This window comes from Rhinoraja longicauda, chromosome 4, assembly GCF_053455715.1.
Source record: "Rhinoraja longicauda isolate Sanriku21f chromosome 4, sRhiLon1.1, whole genome shotgun sequence".
Lineage (NCBI taxonomy): Eukaryota > Metazoa > Chordata > Chondrichthyes > Rajiformes > Arhynchobatidae > Rhinoraja > Rhinoraja longicauda.
In genome coordinates, this window is record NC_135956.1 from 80069611 (window position 1) to 80088639 (window position 19029).

At 42.2% G+C, this 19029-nt stretch overlaps 1 protein-coding gene across 1 annotated transcript in view; it reads left to right on the forward strand.

Moving 5' to 3' along the window:
- Nucleotides 1-15478, forward strand: part of LOC144593218 (peptidase inhibitor 15-like) — a 29193-nt gene extending 13715 nt beyond the window's left edge. Inside the window, exons 3-6 of the mRNA XM_078398719.1 lie at nucleotides 5486-5604; nucleotides 7662-7794; nucleotides 7892-8007; nucleotides 11385-15478. Of these exons, the coding sequence (XP_078254845.1) occupies nucleotides 5486-5604; nucleotides 7662-7794; nucleotides 7892-8007; nucleotides 11385-11520 (504 nt within the window). The 3' untranslated portion in view covers nucleotides 11521-15478. The remainder of the gene's footprint in view (nucleotides 1-5485; nucleotides 5605-7661; nucleotides 7795-7891; nucleotides 8008-11384) is intronic.
- Nucleotides 15479-19029: the final 3551 nt, after the last annotated feature.

Below are 19029 nucleotides of genomic sequence, written 5' to 3' on the forward strand. Positions count from 1 at the left end.
CCAACTACATTTGCCAACCATAAGTCTATATTCTTCCATGCTTTAGATTTAGATTTTTTTTAGATTTAGAGATACAGCGCAGAAACAGGCCCTTCGGCCCACCGGGTCCGCGCCGCCCAGCGATCCCCGCACATTAACATAATCCTACACCCGCTAGGGACAATTTTACCATTTTCCCAGCCAATTAACCTACAAACCTGTACGTCTTTGGAGTGTGGGAGGAAACCGAAGATCTCGGAGAAAACCCACGCAGGTCACGGGGAGAACGTACAAACTCCATACAGACGGCGCCCGTAGTCAGGATCGAACTGGAGTCTCCGGCGCTGCATTCGCTGTAAGGCAGCAACTCTACCGCTGCGCCACCGTGCCGCCGTATTGAAGTGCTGGTCCATACGTCTCTGATATCCAAACTGATCTCCCGGTGGCCGAGCACTTCAACTCCCCTTCCCATTCCCAGTCTGACCTTTCTGTCATGGGCCTCCTCCAGTGCCATAGTGAGGCCCACCGGAAATTGGAGGAACAGCACCTCATATTTCGCCTGGGCAGTTTGCAGCCCAGTGGTATGAACATCGACTTCTCCAACTTTAGATAGTTCCTCTGTCCCTCCCGTCCCCTCCTCCTTCCCAGATCTCCCTCTATCTTCATGTCTCCACCTATACCCTTCCTTTGTCCCGCCCCCCTGACATCAGTCTGAAGAAGGGTCTCGACCCGAAATGTCACCCATTCCTTCTCTCCCGAGATGCTGCCTGACCTGCTGAGTTACTCCAGCATTTTGTGAATAAATACCTTTGATTTGTACCAGCATCTGCAGTTATCTTCTTATGTCTCTTATATGTAGTGACTGCATCTGATTCCACCACCTTCTCTGGCAGCACATTCCAGATATCAGCCATAGTCTATGTTTATTACAAAATGGGGTTGAGCAAGAATTGAGGGTGGCTTTGACAGGGACTAGGCTGGTTGGGGTGATGCAGGGGCTGGGTCATCTGACCATATTACTGGAGGCTTTGGGTTTAGGTTTATTATTGTCATGTGTACGAAGATGCAGTGAGAAGCTTTGTTTTGCATGCCATGCAAACAGATCAGATATGCCATGCATAAATATAATCAAATCAAACTCAAGTACAAGAGATATGGCAAAGGGGAATATATAGAGTGCAAACTATATTTCTCAGCACTACGCTCTTTAGTTCATGCTGTTGGAACCTATGGATGCTTTGGCCCATAAGGTTTCTTATGACATAAAATACCATGTGGCCACTGCAGGTGGCTCGGCTAAACATAGGTGTAGGGACACCATGGGCAGCTATTCTGGATGTTGGGGGAGAGGAGTGCAAAATGTAGCCTCTTCATTTTGTTTCTCTCTCCACAGATGCCACTTGATCTGCTGGGTATTCACAGTAATTTCCATCATTATTTCATATTTCAAGTGCAAAAATTCAACATGCAGTTTTGGAACAGCATAGGCTACACAATCCTAGTGCATCAAATAGACTTGTTTAAGTTTACAAACCTGAGTGGGAAGCCCAGTGGTTACTGGCCAGGCATCTGTCTATTGGTTTATAACAAGATAAGCAATTGTTTGGGTTATAATTAGACAATAGACAATAGACAATAGGCGCAGGAGTAGGCCATTCAGCCCTTCGAGCCAGCACCAACATTCAATGTGATCATGGCTGATCATTCTCAATCAGTACCCCGTTCCTGCCTTCTCCCCATACCCCCTGACTCCGCCATCCTTAAGAGCTCTATCTAGCTCTCTCTTGAATGCATTCAGAGAATTGGCCTCCACTGCCTTCTGAGGCAGTGAATTCCACAGATTTACAACTCTGACTGAAAAAGTTTTTCCTCATCTCCATTCTAAATGGCCTACCCCTTATTCTTAAACTGTGGCCCCTAGTTCTGGACTCCCCCAACATTAGGAACATGTTTCCTGCCTCTAACGTGCCCAACCCTTTAATATGTTTCGATAAGATCCCCTCTGGTATTGCTGGTTTTAATGGTCTCCCTGAAGAACAATGTAAGGTAAGACATGATTAATGTTTTGTAGTGTCTATGTGGAAAGTGCATGTTTTGTTCAAGATCTACTGACGAGGAACAGATCTCCAGGAATATAATGTGTTTCCAATACACAGCCCTGCAAAAGGTTGAGAGGCCAGGAGTACAATTACTGGTTTAGCTATGAACTTTCCAGGTTTCTTATGATTCATAAAGCACTGTATGGCCAAAACTGCATTGGCAGACAGATTTAACACACCCTTTTTGGAATTTCATCCATATCTTATTTTAGTTATTCACTCTTGCATTTGCAAACTTGAAGCAGCATAGCATGCAGGGTTTTCCACTGCTTTTGAACGGTGTTCAGATGAGTTTAGGTTTTTGCTTTGGATTTTATTTATCTTTGCCCCAATTCAGATGCTTAAAATCTGGCGTAGTGCACGCGTTCTTTCTTTAATAAGTAGAATCAAGCAGGTTTGATTTGGATGATGCTGGAAAGCACACGCAGGGATGGTATTGCGTAATTAACTTGCACTGACTTGACCCTGTGAGGGCCTTGCTCCAAATCCGTGCTGGCTGCTCATTATCTTCACTTCAGCTTTGAGTTGGCAGTGATCAGACTGTTTCCCTTACCCAAACATGTTATGTTATCCTCACAATCGCACTTTCCCTTCTCTTGGTGGAGAATGCGGGGCATAATTGGAGCCAGCAGCAGCAGCAAATGATATGGGCAGGGATGGCTACAGACAGAGTAAAACAAAAACTGCTGGAGTACTGTAACTCAACAACAGCTGTGTAGGGAATGCATGTTTCGGATTAGGACCCATCTTCAGGCAGATTCAGACTGATAGAGAGAGTACTTATCACATCCACAGCTGTAGTCTATGGCTGGTTGCATGATTGAATCTATTGAAGACAGTGGTGCCTCTTTTACCTAAACATCCTTAGTTCCTCCCAACCCAAGTTTTCTTCAATGAGACGTGTAAACGCACATCTTTTGTTTTGCTGCCTGCCACATTTCACCCTCTCGCATGCCCTGTGACCAATTTCACAATCCCCCCAACTCTGCTCGCTTCACTTCAACCCCATCCTTCAGCTTTTTTGCTAAGAATTTCATCCTGAACAACATGCTGGAAGACCAAGGGGGAAAGCAGAATGACGAAACATCGTCATTTCATTTTACACTCGGCTGTCAGCCAGAGACCGAGATTAGTCCAGGATTCGAGTTAAGGAAGTGTATCTAGCACAAAGAAACAGGGTAGTCTATATGCCAGTAAATACAAAAAAACTGCAAATGCTGGACATCTGGAAAAAGAAACAGAAAATGCTGCTAAAATTGAGCAGGTTAGGCAGCATCTGTGGAAACTCAAACACCCAGTTTTGGGTCTGTGAGACTTCTTCAGACCTATGGATCACATTATCTGAAACATTGAATCTTTTGCTTTCCAAGATCCTGCCTGACCTGCTGAGTTTTCCAGCATTTTCAGTTTGTGTTGACGTTTATAAGCCAGGTTCCATAAAGCCAAGGTTGCATCATGATCGCTCGCAAAGGGTTAACATGGGAGCCTCCATAATGCTGCCTACAGTTCTGCATACAAGTAGAAGCCTGCAACCTATGGGCATACTGCAGTGGAAGCTTAGACCTGTAATATAGGCCAAACTGCTGGTTGTATGGCTATCTGTTGGACATCAGAGTCTCCTTCCTGGCCATTCTTACAATTAAACTTTTCCTCTGCTTCTTTGGATCTATCTTCTTTCCATCCCTTTATTTTCCAACCAATCAACCAAACTGTTTTTTCTTGCTCTCCCGTCAATTGCGTCATTAATCCTGTTACCTTTCCACTGCAACGCCAGGAGCTGAAGGAAATGTTTTCATCAGTTGAGACGTTTGAACAGTAGGTGTAACATACGTGCCATGTGCCCTGACACCGTACCTATCAAATTCACAGCTTTGAGGTTAATAATTTCATTGAAGGGTATAACAGAAAATTCATTGATTAAACTTATGGATAATACATACGGTTTATAATCCTCCTGGTCACTGGAAATTTCTCTAGTGAGCGAAAAATTGCCAGTGATATATTTCTCAGAAGGCAATTTGACTGGCACGTGTTGAAACGATGTTACAACACTGAGTCATGTTGTTGCAGGAAGCTAGGTCAACTAATGGTAACAGCCAACTGATAAATTAGAAACGAGAAGTCCATCAGAGTATCATTTATTGGTGCCATGTGGGAATACAGCTAATAAGCACAAATAATTTAAAATGGGATAAAATTGCATAGATGTTCAGAATACATGACCCATGCATCAATGAGGATGCACCAGTAGAGTTGCTGCCTTACATCAACTGACTATGGGGGCTGATTGCATGGAGTTTGTACATTGTACATTGTATATGGGGAGAAGGCAGGAACGGGGTACTGATTGTGCATGATCAGCCATGATCACGGTGAATGGCAGTGCTGGCTCGAAGGGCCGAATGGCCTACTGCTGCATCTATTGTCTATTGTCTATTGTCTATTCTCCCTGTGACCACCTGTATTTTCTCCGGGTGCTGCGGTTTCCACCCACACCCCAAAAACGTACAGGTTAATTGGCTTCGGTAAAATTGTAAATCGTCTGTCGTGTGTAGGATAGTGCTAGTGTACGGGATCGCTAGTTGGCGCAGACTCAGTGGGCTGAAGGGCCACGCTATGTCTCCAAACTAAACTATTACCATGCTATATCTCCAAACTAAACTAAACTAATCAATTCTGGTAGTGTTTTATATAATCTGCGTGTTATTTATAGGTGGGATAAATTCTTTGGCCATTATATGCGAGTATCATAGAATTGCCATGACAGAGGAGGAGGCCACTGGAGACTCTGCAGATCATTGTAAAATAATCCCTCCACACATTTCCCTGCTCATTCCTCCACTCTCTCCAATGATCTTTTGAAATCTCTGTTTGACTCCCTTTACACCACCCTTGCAGTTCATATAAAAGTTTGAGGTGGAACTGGCTGAACCCAGTGTGCTAGATACATCTTCTGGATGCACTGGGACCGCACCCTCGGTGATGTGACCTGGGGTCTTCGGGTGTTTCGGGTCTCACAACATCAGACACCCCTCGCCCAGGCCACCCAGCCGTAGTTGATCAGGTCCCGACATGCATCCCAGCAGCAACTGCCCACGGATCAGCCCTCTTAATCCAAAGCCATCTAGCGGCTTTCTCTGCGGCTTCACTTGCGGATTGAGAAGTATAACAAAAAAAAAAAATTATCACCAAAATAGCAAAAATCTTGCATTATTTAAAGGTTTATAAATGTAAGTCGCAAGACCTGGATAATTCATGAAATTTAGATGGAAAATTAAATATTAAACAAGAAGTTACGTCATCCATGGGTGTTTATATATTGTGTCATTATTGGAAAATTATGATCATATTAATTTATTGGTTATAATACAAAGTTTTACAATGTTTTTTTTTTCATGTTAATATAGGTCTGGGATGAAAATCTAGCAAAGTCTGCAGAGTCTTGGGCTGCCACATGTATATGGGACCATGGACCAAAATATTTACTGAGATTTCTTGGGCAAAATCTCTCAGTTCGCTCTGGACGGTGAATGTCTTTAAAATTGTTTCTTCTGGAATATTAACAGAAATATATATTACTTCTTTTTTTTGTGCAAATGTACTTGATTCCCTCAATATCCTGAGTGATACCAACCAGGAAGGCTCCTTTTCCCATTTCCATTGAGTGCTGCATTTGTCGATCTCGGCCAAGCAGGAACTGGTCGATCCACAATTGATCTTAATCTCTCACTGTTAGAAAAGAGAAGAATCAATTGGGATGGCAGATCTTGATGAGCGTGCACGCTATCTGATGGCAGGATTTGACTTGATTTGGGATTTTCCTGACCATGTAGAATCTCACTTGAGGAATGATCACAGGATGAGGTTCCATAAAGTGGATTATGCATGTTACGTTGTATGCCAGGAAGGATCGGATGCATGAGGGGAAGAGAAAATCTCTATGTATTCATGCATCAGCAAGAACTAAGCCTCAGCTTCCCCTCAAAAATCTTGGCATCCAACGGATTGTGACATCCTGGTGCTAAATCCTTTAGTTTAGAGATACAGCACGGAAACAGGCCCTTTTGGCCCACCGGGTCCGCGCCGACCAGTGATCCCTGCATATTAACACTATCCTATACCCACTAGGGACAATTTTTACATTTACCAAGCCAATTAACCTACATACCTGTACGTCTTTGGAGTGTGGGAAGAAACCGAAGATCTCAGAAAAAACCCTCGCAGGTCACAGGGAGAACGTACAAACTCCATACAGACAGCACCCGTAGTTGGGATCGAACCAAGGTCTCCGGTGCTGCATTCACTGTAAGGCAGCAACTCTACCGCTGCACCACCGTGACGTTATTTTTTACTACTAACATCAACATACAGTGAGGTGACTTTTTCACAGGATGAAAAACATTCAGGAATAAGATGAAGCAGATCTATTTTCTGTAATGGATTTAGGCCGCATTGTGCAAGCATTTCCAAAGGAAAATGTACCAATAAGTTCACTCTATAAGTATAGTCTATTTACATTGGGAATGGAAAGTAACTCACATCCCATTATGTGCCATTATGCAAGAGAGCAGGTTAATAAACAAAGCAAGGTGGTGGAGTTGATTTGGGGTTAAATTAATAGTTACAATAAATGGCGTCCATGCATTTTTTTTGTTGTAATTTTGATATGATTCCTTGCTGACAAGGTTACAAATTCAAACCCCATTTGAGAATTATCATTGATACTCCAGTGCAATACATTGAGAGCTGAGTAATCAGAATCAGAACATTTCTGTTGAAAAATGATAAAACAAGATTCTATATTTTAACTTGTGGCTATCAAAGTTCCCATGAACCCATCTGAAGAGGTTGCGATTTTATTTGGATTCCTGACCTACAACACTTCCAAACCGTCGTCCATTTCCTTGAGTGATTAAGGCAGAAGGCACTGTGGTGTAAAGAGACTATTTGTATGGTGTGAAGTGGTTTGGTGGGTGAGATAATCAACGTAGTTGCAGATAATCAACAACGCAGCAGTGCAGCGTAGGTTCACGAGATTGATCCCTGAGACTGTCATGTGAGGAAAGATTGAATAGACTAGGCTTGTATTCACTGGAGTTTAAAAGGATGAGAGGGGATCTTATAGAGATGTATAAAATTATAAAAGGACTAGACAAGCTAGATGCAGGAAAAATGTTCCCAATGTTGGGGGAGTCCAGAACCAGGGGCCATAGTCTTAGAATAAAGGGGAGGCCATTTAAAACTGAGGTGAGAAGGAGCTTTTTCACCCAGAGAGTTGTGAATTTGTGGAATTCTCTGCCACAGAGGGCAGTGGAGGCCAAATCACTGGATGAATTTAAGAGAGAGTTAGATAGAGCTCTAGGGGCTAGTGGAATCAAGGGATATGAGGAGAGGGCAGGCACGGTTTACTGATTGTGGACGATCAGCCATGATAACGATGAGTGGTGGTGCTGGCTCGAAGGGCCGAATGGCCTCCTCCTGCACCTATTTTCTATGCTTGTATATGAATGTAAGCATTTAGTTCTTGCTTTGGCCTTATTAGCAGACATCTACCAGTTTAAAAACTTATTTTACTCTGAACAGCTATCGGAATATTTTACAACTAGTGAAACCTTGGTATGATGAAGTGAAGTATTACCGTTTTCCATACCCTCAAGACTGTAATCCCACATGTCCCATGAGATGTTATGGACCAGTGTGCACTCACTACACCCAGGTAAAGATGTTTGTAATATTTTGTCAGACCTTTTCGTTCAAATATTTTATAAAACTATCTGGCATAATAATTGATAACGGTACTTTGATTGTTTCAGATGGTTTGGGCAACATCCAACCGAATAGGGTGTGCAATCCATGCCTGCAACAACATGAATGTCTGGGGATCTAGATGGCGGAATGCCATTTACCTTGTATGCAACTATTCTCCAAAGTAAGTGGTTAGATTCACCTTCATTAATTGCATTAATTTTAATCCAGCCACTAAATGATAATTGGACAAGAAGATCTCTGTAGAGAAGGAATGGGTGACGTTTTGGGTCGAGACCTTTCTTCAGACTCAAGAATTGCTGCCTGTCCCACTGAGTTACTCCAGCTTTTTGAGTCTTCGGTTTAAACCAGCATCTGCTGTTCCTTCCTACACTAAACAATAGACAATAGACAATAGGTGCAGGAGGAGGCCATTCGGCCCTTCGAGCCAGCTTCACCATTCAATGTGATCATGGCTGATCATTCTCAATCAGTACCCCGTTCCTGCCTTCTCCCCATACCCCCTGACTCCGCTATCCTTAAGAGCTCTATCTAGTTCTCTCTTGAATGCATTCAGAGAATTGGCCTCCACTGCCTTCTGAGGCAGAGAATTACATAGATTCACAACTCACTGACTGAAAAGGTTTTTCCTCATCTCAGTTCTAAATGGCCTACCCCTTATTCTTAAACTGTGGCCCCTTGTTCCGGACTCCCCCAACATTGGGAACATGTTTCCGGCCTCTAACCTGTCCAACCCCTTAATAATCTTATACGTTTTGATAAGATCTCCTCTCATCCTTCTAAATTCCAGTGTATAACAGCGATACACTACGTAAACGATAATACTACGTAGACAGAGTTATTAAGTCAAACAGCATGGAGACAGGTCATTTGACCCAAATACTGTAATCCATGCTGACCACGATGTCCCATTTAAGTCAGTCCTATTGGACCACATTTGACCCATATCCCTCCAAACATTTCCTACATAGGTGTCTTTTAAATGCTGTTATGGTATCTGCTTCAACTACCTCCTCTGACAGCTCATTCCATATACCCATCACTCTCTGAGTAAAAAAGTTGCCCCTTAGGTTCCTGTTACATCTTTCTCTTCTCACCTTAAACCTATATGCTCTGGCTCTTGATTCCTGGGTCAAATTCACCTATCTATTCCCTTCATGATTTTACAGACTTGTATACTTCATTTGATATCAGATAGCAAATTGGGTTGACCTTTCAGCTTTTCAGTATTGAAGGTAATTCAGTGGAAAAATCAATAGAATGGTTAGCTTCAATTCTGGGTGCACAGCGGTCTATGCCAGATCACGGACTCCATCTGTAGAGAACAGTAGTAAAGTGGCTAACATGCTGGACCAGTCTGTGGAAGTCTGAACTATTGCTCCGGATATATGTGTTGAAGCACCTATGGATGGGAGAATTAAATAAAAATAATTAAATATCCAGAATAAAAATCTGTTATTACTAATGGCGAGTAGGAAACTATAAGATATTTATAAACAAAACATAACTTTTTCACACAAAGGGTGGTGGATGTCTGGAACTAGCTGCCAGAGGATGAAGTTGAGGCTGGGACTATCCCAATATTTACGAAACAGTTAGACAGGTACATGGATAGGACAGGTTTGAAGGGATTTGAACCAAATGCTGGCAGGTGGGACTAGTGGAGTTGGGACATGATGGCCATTGTGGGCAAGTTGAACCGAAGGGCTTGTTTTCGCACTGTGTCACTCTATGACTCTACGACTTCACTAATAGGAATATTTAGAAGCACTCAAAAAATATGGTGGCTTTGACAAATGTCAAATCAAGGAAGATACAGACACAAGGAACTGCAGATGGAGTTTTACAAAAAAGACACAAAGTGCTGTAGTAACTCAGCGGGCCAGGCAGCAACTCTGGAGAGCATGGGTAGGCAACATTTAGGCTCGAGACCCTTGTTCAGACTGAAGAAGGGACCCAAACCAAAATGTCATTTATCCATGTTCTTGCTGCGTTACTCCAGCACTTTGTGTCATGGCAAGGAATGTGGCTTTGGTGGACAATAAACGTTTATTCAGCTTGTTCAGGACCACCCACATGACACCACATTTTGCAAGACTCTGGCATTATAGAGTGTATGCAAGTAAGGATAAGCACGTGGGGGTGTGTTGGGAAAAGGAATGGGAGGCGAGACTTTTAATTGCTCGGTCTTTTTGGTGGATAATTCATAGTACATTGAACTGTCGGTAAGCTTCGTGACATAGTTGGTAAAGGACAGATTCGGGTATTTTCATTGATCTGACTATATGTGAGGTCATTGACTGTCTTGCAGTGAGACCGTTGAGCCTTGACTTCTTGGTATTGACTTTGAAAGTTGTTTCATACTGCTGGTGTTTCAGTGTGTGCCTACCTCTTCCATCTCCCAGTCATTATTAACTCCTCGAGAGTTCTAATTGAAAATCTGTGTGCCTGTTTTCACTGTTCAGCTTTGGCTATCAAACACAATACTGGGGTCTGGGCGACTTCTCACCATCTCTGCCTTAATAAGAGCAGATTGGCTTTAATCAGTACAAGCTTGAAGAGAAGCTAACCACTCATCAAATCATGGTGGAGATGCAGTAGGAAAGTAAAGAGAGGAGTAATCAATGGCCAGCTATTAAAACTAAATTGGTACATGGTTTATGTAAATTCCATGTGTGCACTGCATTAAAGGGCTTCCATTAGTTACAAACTACAATGCCACTGGTCAACTTTCAGTGAAATTAGCACCCAAGCAGCCTCATTGAATAAGAATGCTGTGGACCAGACTCTTGAATTAAATGTTGTTTTTCTTTACTCATAAGTTGAGTCAGCCCATTTGACATTATTGATTAGGTCCTGGAAAATAGTTGCACAACTTTTTAATCAAGGTAACTGTCAATTGGGAAAATAATTTGAAGAGCAGAGGTTCTTTCATAAAGGTGTATGAAAACACTTTCACTTAATTTGACGCAAACAATATAAAACAAAAGTCAATAATTGGACAGTTGTGTGAAATGGCCAACACAAATAAATATATTGCTCAAAATATATTAGACCAGTTTTACAAAGGGATGCTCGCAACACAGAGACTTGCCCACTTATTTCTCATTGACACTCTCAGATTAGAGTGTAATCAGACAACTAAGCACGAGATTTCCATTAGGTCATAGAAACAAGGAACTGCAGATGCTGGTTTACAAAAAGAAAAGAAGACACAGTGCTGGAGTAACTTAGCAGGTCAGGCAACATCTCCGGAGAACATAGATAGGTGACATTTCTCCAGAAGAAGGGTCCCAACATGAAACATCACCCTTCCATGTTGTCCAGAGATGCTGCCTGACCCTCTGAGTGACTCCAGCACTTTGTTTCTACTTCTTATTTCCCATTAGGTCCATCGACTCATAGTTTCCTGAAGAGCACTGCAGGCAGTCAAGGTCTCGCCGCAGAAACATGTATTAGATGAATTTCCCTTGTAATGTTTTCTGTCTTTTGTCAAATAACTATTGCGAGTTCATTGCTTGTTTTAATATTTTTCTTTAGGGGAAACTGGATTGGAGAAGCACCATATAAAGTTGGAATGCCCTGCTCAGCTTGTCCACCCAGTTATGGTGGAGCCTGCAACAACAATCAGTGCTTCCCACGAGTTACCTCAAACTACTTATACTGGTTCAAGTGATCTGTCTAGATTACAGAAAAAGTTTGCAATGCCAATATTAGGATTCCTCAACAGAGTTACTAATCAACTGAAGAGACTTCACAAAACACATTATATACCCATTATTATCACTGAAAACTTTGCCTTAAATTTATCATCTTCCAGAGACGTTTACTATTATCATTTTACTGCTTTTAACTTCCAACGAGTTAGCTCGTAGAAATGCAAAATGTATTATATCAACACAAGGCACTGTATTTATGAAGAAAAACAGCATAATACTTCAGAATATTGCTATCTTTTTATTTACAGGTAGGAATAGAAAGCAGTTCTCAGAAAGTTTTGTGAATGGATGTGATGTATTGTTAACAACTTGTAAAATCAGTTTATTATTTAAACATAACGGTTATGTATAGGTTTGCACTTGGGTTGATGTTAAAACTGGAGGATCAGTTCGGTGAACTACAGAACTTGCTTGCAGAAAGCATTAATTAAAGCAAATACTAATAACTTAATAAGCTCTAGTCTGGATAGCTGAGGCAGTATAGCTCTTAAAGCTTCTCATGGTGCTAAACATTTTATTTAAAATCCCTGCTAACCGGCATCAGGCATAACTTCAAAGAACTTAGCTAAGATATTAAATATGGAAGACAAACAGGACAGTCTTAAGGGTGCTAATGGTCACAATAATCAGATTTGTGGTCACTTATGTATTTTCCCATCACAATGGGAATTTAGCCCCAGGCAGCTCAGACACAAATACATCTATATTTTCAGGTAGCACATGAGCAGGCTCTTGTGCCAAAAACAAATTACATTTCAGCAACATTTACAGAGGATTGCACTCACTTGATCCAACACTGCCTCTGGTTACTTATTTACCATTCTTCTTCCTCCTATATCCTTATCTTCATTAGATTCTCAGCATTTCATTTCATAAATACTATTTTGACCCTTTTGCTTGATGGCATTATCCCCCGAACCTTAGCAACAAATTATTTTTCTTGTGTTTTTAACATGATAAAACGTCTTACGGCATGACAAAAGTCACTACTCACAAAAGCCACATACTAACAAAATGAATGTCACAGACAGCGAATGATTTATGTCTTTTGCTCCAAGAGGAGCTATCATCAGAACTTCCAGAAAAATCCGTTTCTGTGGAATGGGGTGTTTTTACAATAAAAGCCGTGGGGCATTTTTTAGAGGAGAAGTCAGAAATGCTGGATTAACATAAAAGCAGAAGTGCTGGAAATACTTAACAGGTCGGACAGCACCTATGAAGGAAGAAGCACAGTCAATGTTGGAGATCGATTTGTTCCATTTTCGGTTTTATTTCCTATTTTTCACCCTTCTGCTGTATTTTGATTTTGTTATATTAGAATGGTAGCTTAATTTTCTCACTATCTGCTTATCAATCGTTGCTACTTGGATTAACTTTGAGAACTCTCATTCATAATTAATATAAAATAGAGGAGAAATGGAGCAGTTTTCAGGAAATGTAACGTACTTTTGAATTGTTCAGTTATCAGGGGCATTACACATAGTGCACAATAAATCACAAATGGTGACGTCTTTACCAGGTAAAGCCTGAATACTCAATCATTCAGGCAGTTTAACGCTGATTACAATTACGTGTATGTGCCTAAACTTTATCCGTGGTTGCTTTGTTTCCTTTTCGTTTAATTTGCTCAACATCAGCACAAATAGCTGAAACATTGTGGAATTTTAAGTGGAATTTACATTCAGTGCAATGCAAGCTTTTACGATTTTTTACACAAACTCTGAACTGCAGACATTTATTGCAGACAATTTTAAATTAAATGGACACACTTGCCTTGCCTGATCAAATTCTCCATCGTGAGTTTTCCCGACTTCATTTATTTGCTTTAATCCAAGGAGTTTCTTAACATTCAGTCTTCAGGCACAAGTACACTATAAAACGTTTAAAGAAAAAGGCTTTTCATTTATAAAGGAACTGACTACTGTATTCTAATACAACTAGCAATGGTTCTGAAAAGCTTTTCAGTCATTTTTGGCTATTTAACATTGGGTTGAACTCACGCGGTAGACTCGAGATTGATTAAAATGCCAATAATTAATGGCAATGAGCAACTTTTTAGCATCATTCGGCAAACCATATCAAATTGCTCTTTCAAATATTTCAAGGAATTTATTTTAAAATTACATTTTAGAAACAAATATGGCTTGGATTCTCCATTGGGGATGTTTGTTTGACCTGGAGAAAAAGCTGACCTCAAAGAAACAAACACAGAAAGTTAAATAGCCTTGTGCCATCACTGCAAATTCTTATCCACCATTCTGCTCCATGATATTGGCTCAGGGCAGAGGTTTCCATTTGGTGATATACAAATTAATTTCAATGGAAATTCCAAAGGAAAAACGTATCTCAAAATTGCACAATTGCGTTGTGAAATAAGGAACTTGCTTGCCGAAAGCATTAATTAATAGCAAATGCTAATAATTTAATAACTGGCGCACTATAGCTCTTCACTGATGAAGACATTTTATATCACTGAAAAAATATTAAACGCCATTATATTTTCAGCTCATATTTTCGATATATTTTTATGTAACATTAAAGCTTGAAAGTTTTTTTTTGATATGAGCTGCTTTGGATGATCTGTTGTAAAGGAGGTCAGGATGGTCACGGAAGCAGCTGCCATGAATCTGCCAGTAAATCTCATGTTTGTGATTGTAATTGAAAACATGGACGGAAAGGTTTGGTCGAAGGGCCGAATGGCCTACTCCTGCACCTATTTTCTATGTTTCTATGTACCCCCCACCCCTCACCTTTCTCCAGAACTGTTAAGCAGAATATCTCGCCTGCAACGCACTGTAATCGCTAGGTGTTTGCTGCGTAGGAGGAAGGATTGCTTTTCTCAACAATGAAGAAACCTTAGTTTAGTTTTAGTTTAGTTTAGTTTAGAGATACAGCACGGAAACAGACCCTTTGGCCCACCGAGTCCATGTCAACCAATGATCCTTGTACACTATCCTACACTAGGGATAACTTATGATTTTTACTGAAGCCAATTAACGTACAAACCTCCATGGTGCACGGTGGCACAGCGGTAGAGTTGCTGCCTTACAGCGAATGCAGCGCCGGAGACTCAGATTCGATCCCAACTACGGGCGCTGTCTGTACGGAGTTTGTACGTTCTCCCCGTGACCTGCGTGGGTTTTCTCCGAGATCTTCGGTTTCCTCCCACACTCCAAAGACGTACAGGTTTGTAGGTTAATTGGTTGGGCAAATGTAAAAATTGTCCCTAGTGTGTGTAGGATAGTGTTAGTGTGCTGGGATTCCGCGCTGTATCTCTAAATATATATATTTCTTAATCTATTTTGAAAACCCATTTTAATTAGTTTCTAAATGTTTGATATCTCATTCGTACCTACTTGTACCGCACAAAGTGTCAACATTTTGGTGCAACTAGTAGACCTGCTGCTTTTCGGCACCAGAGACTTAGTTTCAGTCTTGACCACGACACCTCGTAGGGTTTGCAGGTTTTCCCTGTGATAGCAAGGGTTTACTTTGGGTGCATTGGTGTTTCCAACATGCCGCAGTTGTACACTTTAGTAGGCTAATTGGTCACCATAGGTTGCCCCTAGTGCGTAGGTGAGGAGAAGAATCTGAGGGGAATTGATGAGAATTTGCAGATGATACTAAGCTGGGGGTAGTGTGAATTGTGAGGAAGATTCAATAAGGCTGCAGGGTGACTTGGACAGGTTGTGTGAGTGGGCGGATACATGGCAGTTGCAGTTTAATGTAGATAAGTGTGAGGTTATTCACTTTGGAAGTAAGAATAGAAAGGCAGATTATTATCTGAATGGTGTCAAGTTAGGAAGAGGGGATGTTCAACGAGATCTGGGTGTCCTAGTGCATCAGTCACTGAAAGGAAGCATGCAGGTACAGCAGGCAGTGAAGAAAGCAAATGGAATGTTGGCCTTCGTAACAAGAGGAGTTGAGTATAGGAGCAAAGAGGTCCTTCTACAGTTGTACCGGGCCCTGGTGAGACCGCACCTGGAGTACTGTGTGCAGTTTTGGTCTCCAAATTTGAGGAAGGATATTCTTGCTATTGAGGGCGTGCAGCGTAGGTTCACTAGGTTAATTCCCGGAATGGCGGGACTGGCGTATGTTGAAAGGCTGGAGCAATTAGGCTTGTATACACTGGAATTTAGAAGGATGAGGGGGGATCTTATTGAAACATATAAGATAATTAGGGGATTGGACACATTAGAGGCAGGAAACATGTTCCCAATGTTGGGGGAGTCCAGAACAAGGGGCCACAGTTTAAGAATAAGGGGTAGGCCATTTAGAACGGAGATGAGGAAGAACTTTTTCAGTCAGAGAGTGGTGAAGGTGTGGAATTCTCTGCCTCAGCAGGCAGTGGAGGCCAGTTCGTTGGATGCTTTCAAGAGAGAGCTGGATAGAGCTCTTAAGGATAGCGGAGTGAGGGGGTATGGGGAGAAGGCAGGAACGGGGTACTGATTGAGAGTGATCAGCCATGATCGCATTGAATGGCGGTGCTGGCTCGAAGGGCTGAATGGCCGACTCCTGCACCTATTGTCTATTGGCTAACATGTGGAGATAAAAAAAATTAGATTAAGGTACAGTACTGTAAACGAGGTATGATCTTAGTGGGCTGAAGGGCCAGTATCCGTGCAGTATCTCTCCATGTCTCTGTGGCTTCAACATGAACAAAACCAGTCCAGTTAGGTGAGTATCATTTCAAACATTGATTGAGATTGTTGAAATATCTTTGCCAATGCCATCCTTTAAACCTCAGTGCTCACTGCGGCTCCATGCAGCTTCATCTCTTGTATCTCTCAGACACATTGTGTGGATTGAAACAACCTTATAATCAGAACTAGACCAAGTGGACCCATTGGGCCCATACCTCCTGCATTGGTGCAGCACCCTCTCCTCCCCCATTCCCTCTCCCCCCCTCCCCTCTCCCCCCCCTTCCCCCTCCCCCCTACCCCATCACCCACTCAAACAACCCTCCCTCCCCCCTCCCTCTCCCTCCCCCTCCCCATTTCCCTTCCCCCCCCACTCCATCCCCCTCACCCCCCCTTATCCTCCCTCCCCCCTTATCCTCCCTCCCTCCCCCTCCCTCCCTAGGAGATAGGTTTAAACTTTAAAATGTGAATAACTTAAAAAATATAACAACGATTTCAATCAAACCTCTGCAGTGAAAACAGAAAATCTGAAGAAAAAAAAAATCTTCTAATTTGAGGGTTCGACTTTAAAGGTGCGCTGAGGTCAAATTTGCACTTGTCAATAAAATTAGTGAAAGATGTAGAACATGCAGCCAATCTGATATCTCCCAATTAACATCATTGCCAAAGTTGAAATTAACCATTTATCAGTTATTCCATGGCATAGTTTGAAAACAATTTTCATGAGGAACCAAATAGTGCTTATAATCTGTGGCATTATATAACAAAATTAAACTGGTTGAAAAACAAAATAAGTAGTTTGAAAAATCGGTGCATCTTCCCATGCAATGATATTATCCATTGATTAATTTTGTTTCACTTTACATTGCATTGTATTACATATCATACCAGGGGCCACAGTTTAAGAATAAGGGGTAGGCCATTTAGAACAGAGATGAGGAAAAACATTTTTAGTCAGAGAGTTGTGAATCTGTGGAATTCTCTGCCTCAGAGGGCAGTGGAGGCCAATTCTCTGAATACATTCAAGAGAGAGCTAGATAGAGCTCTTAAGGATAGCGGAGTCAGGGGGTATGGGGAGAAGGCAGGAAGGGGGTACTGAATGAGAATGATCAGCCATGATCACATTGAATGGCGGTGCTGGCTCGAAGGGCCGAATGGCCTCCTCCTGCACCTATTGTCTATTGTCTATTGTCTATCATGTATTGTAATATTTTTGACTCCGTGTTTTGAAATATTTTGTAAGATTGGTATTTAAATTGTACCACTGTAGACTTGTCATCCACTTTGAAATCCACAAGCTGATATTAATGGAAAATTGATTGTTTAAATAGTACAATAATAATATTTCAACTGTGTTCCACGAGTGGTAAATAAAAGTTTATGAGAAACGTTTTTATAGTTCATTGTGCAAAAAGGCATTCATAACTGGAACCATGTAAGTTACCGTGAATTCTAATAGATCGACCAAGGCATTTATGACAGGGATTGAACATTTTGGGTACATTGGCGCAGCGGTAGAGTAGAGACCGGGTTCGATCCTGACTGTTCGATCCGATCCTACGGAGGGAACGGACAACAAATCATCCTGCAACATTTCCGTCACCTCCAACGGAACCCCACTACTGGCCACATCTTCCCATCCCCTCCCCTTTCTGCGTTCCGCAGAGACCGTTCCCTCCGTAACTCCCTGATCCACTTGTCCCTTCCTACCCAAACTACCCCATCCCCGGGCACTTTCCCCTGCAACCGCAGGAGATGCAACACCTGTCCCTTTACCTCCCCCGTCAACTCCATCCGAGGACCCAAACAGTCTTTCCAGGTGAGACAGAGGTTCACCTGTACCTCCTCCAACCTCGTCTATTATATCCGCTGCTCTAGATGTCAACTTCTTTACATCGGCGAAACCAAATGCAGGCTCGGCGATCGTTTCACACAACACCTTCGCTCAGTCCGCCTTAACCAACCTGACCTCCCGGTGGCTGAGCACTTCAGCACCCCCTCCCACTCCCAGTCTGACTTTTCTGTCATGGGTCCCCTCCAGTGCCATAGTGAGCCCCATCGGAAATTGGAGGAACAGCACCTCATATTTCGCTTGGGCAGCTTGCAGCCCAGCGGTATGAACATTGACTTCTCCAACTTTAGATAGTTCTTCTGTCCCTCTCTTCCCCTCCCCCTTCCCAGTTCTCCCTCTATCTTCCTGTCTCCACCTATATCCTTGCTTTGTCCCGCCCCCCTGACATCAGTCTGAAGAAGGGTCTCGACCCGAAACGTCACCCATTCCTCTCCTGAGATGCTGCCTGACCTGCTGAGTTACTCCAGCATTTTGTGAATAAATACCTGTTGTGAAGCAAATCACACAATTATACAGTGCGTCGGAATAGTAAAATAGCCAATGGTTCATTATTGTATTGTTATCAAATGAATTCAATGACAAATGACATAAAAGATATTAGGGAAGCTGGCAGATCAGTTAGTCGAAGGGATCGGTTGTAATGAATGCTTCAAAGGAATAAAGTTAGAAGGCGTTACGAAGAGTTTAGCGAGAAAAAATATTGTTAGATTGAGAGTGGTGAATGGTAAATTGGGAAAATAATTTGAAGTGATTCAAGCCCTTCTTTCTCGTGGAGAGGAGCAGATGAATAACCAATTATTTTGGATTACCTTTGCATATGTGTTGCCTGCATGCCTGTCACTATCGTAAACGAGCTGGAGATCCAGGTAGGCAAGGAAGCATTTGTGGGGGGCCTGGATCTGGTATAGAATGAAATAAAGTTGGGGTCCATTGCTGGTCTGGGTGAGTGAGGCCCAGAGCTGTGGGGGAGTCAG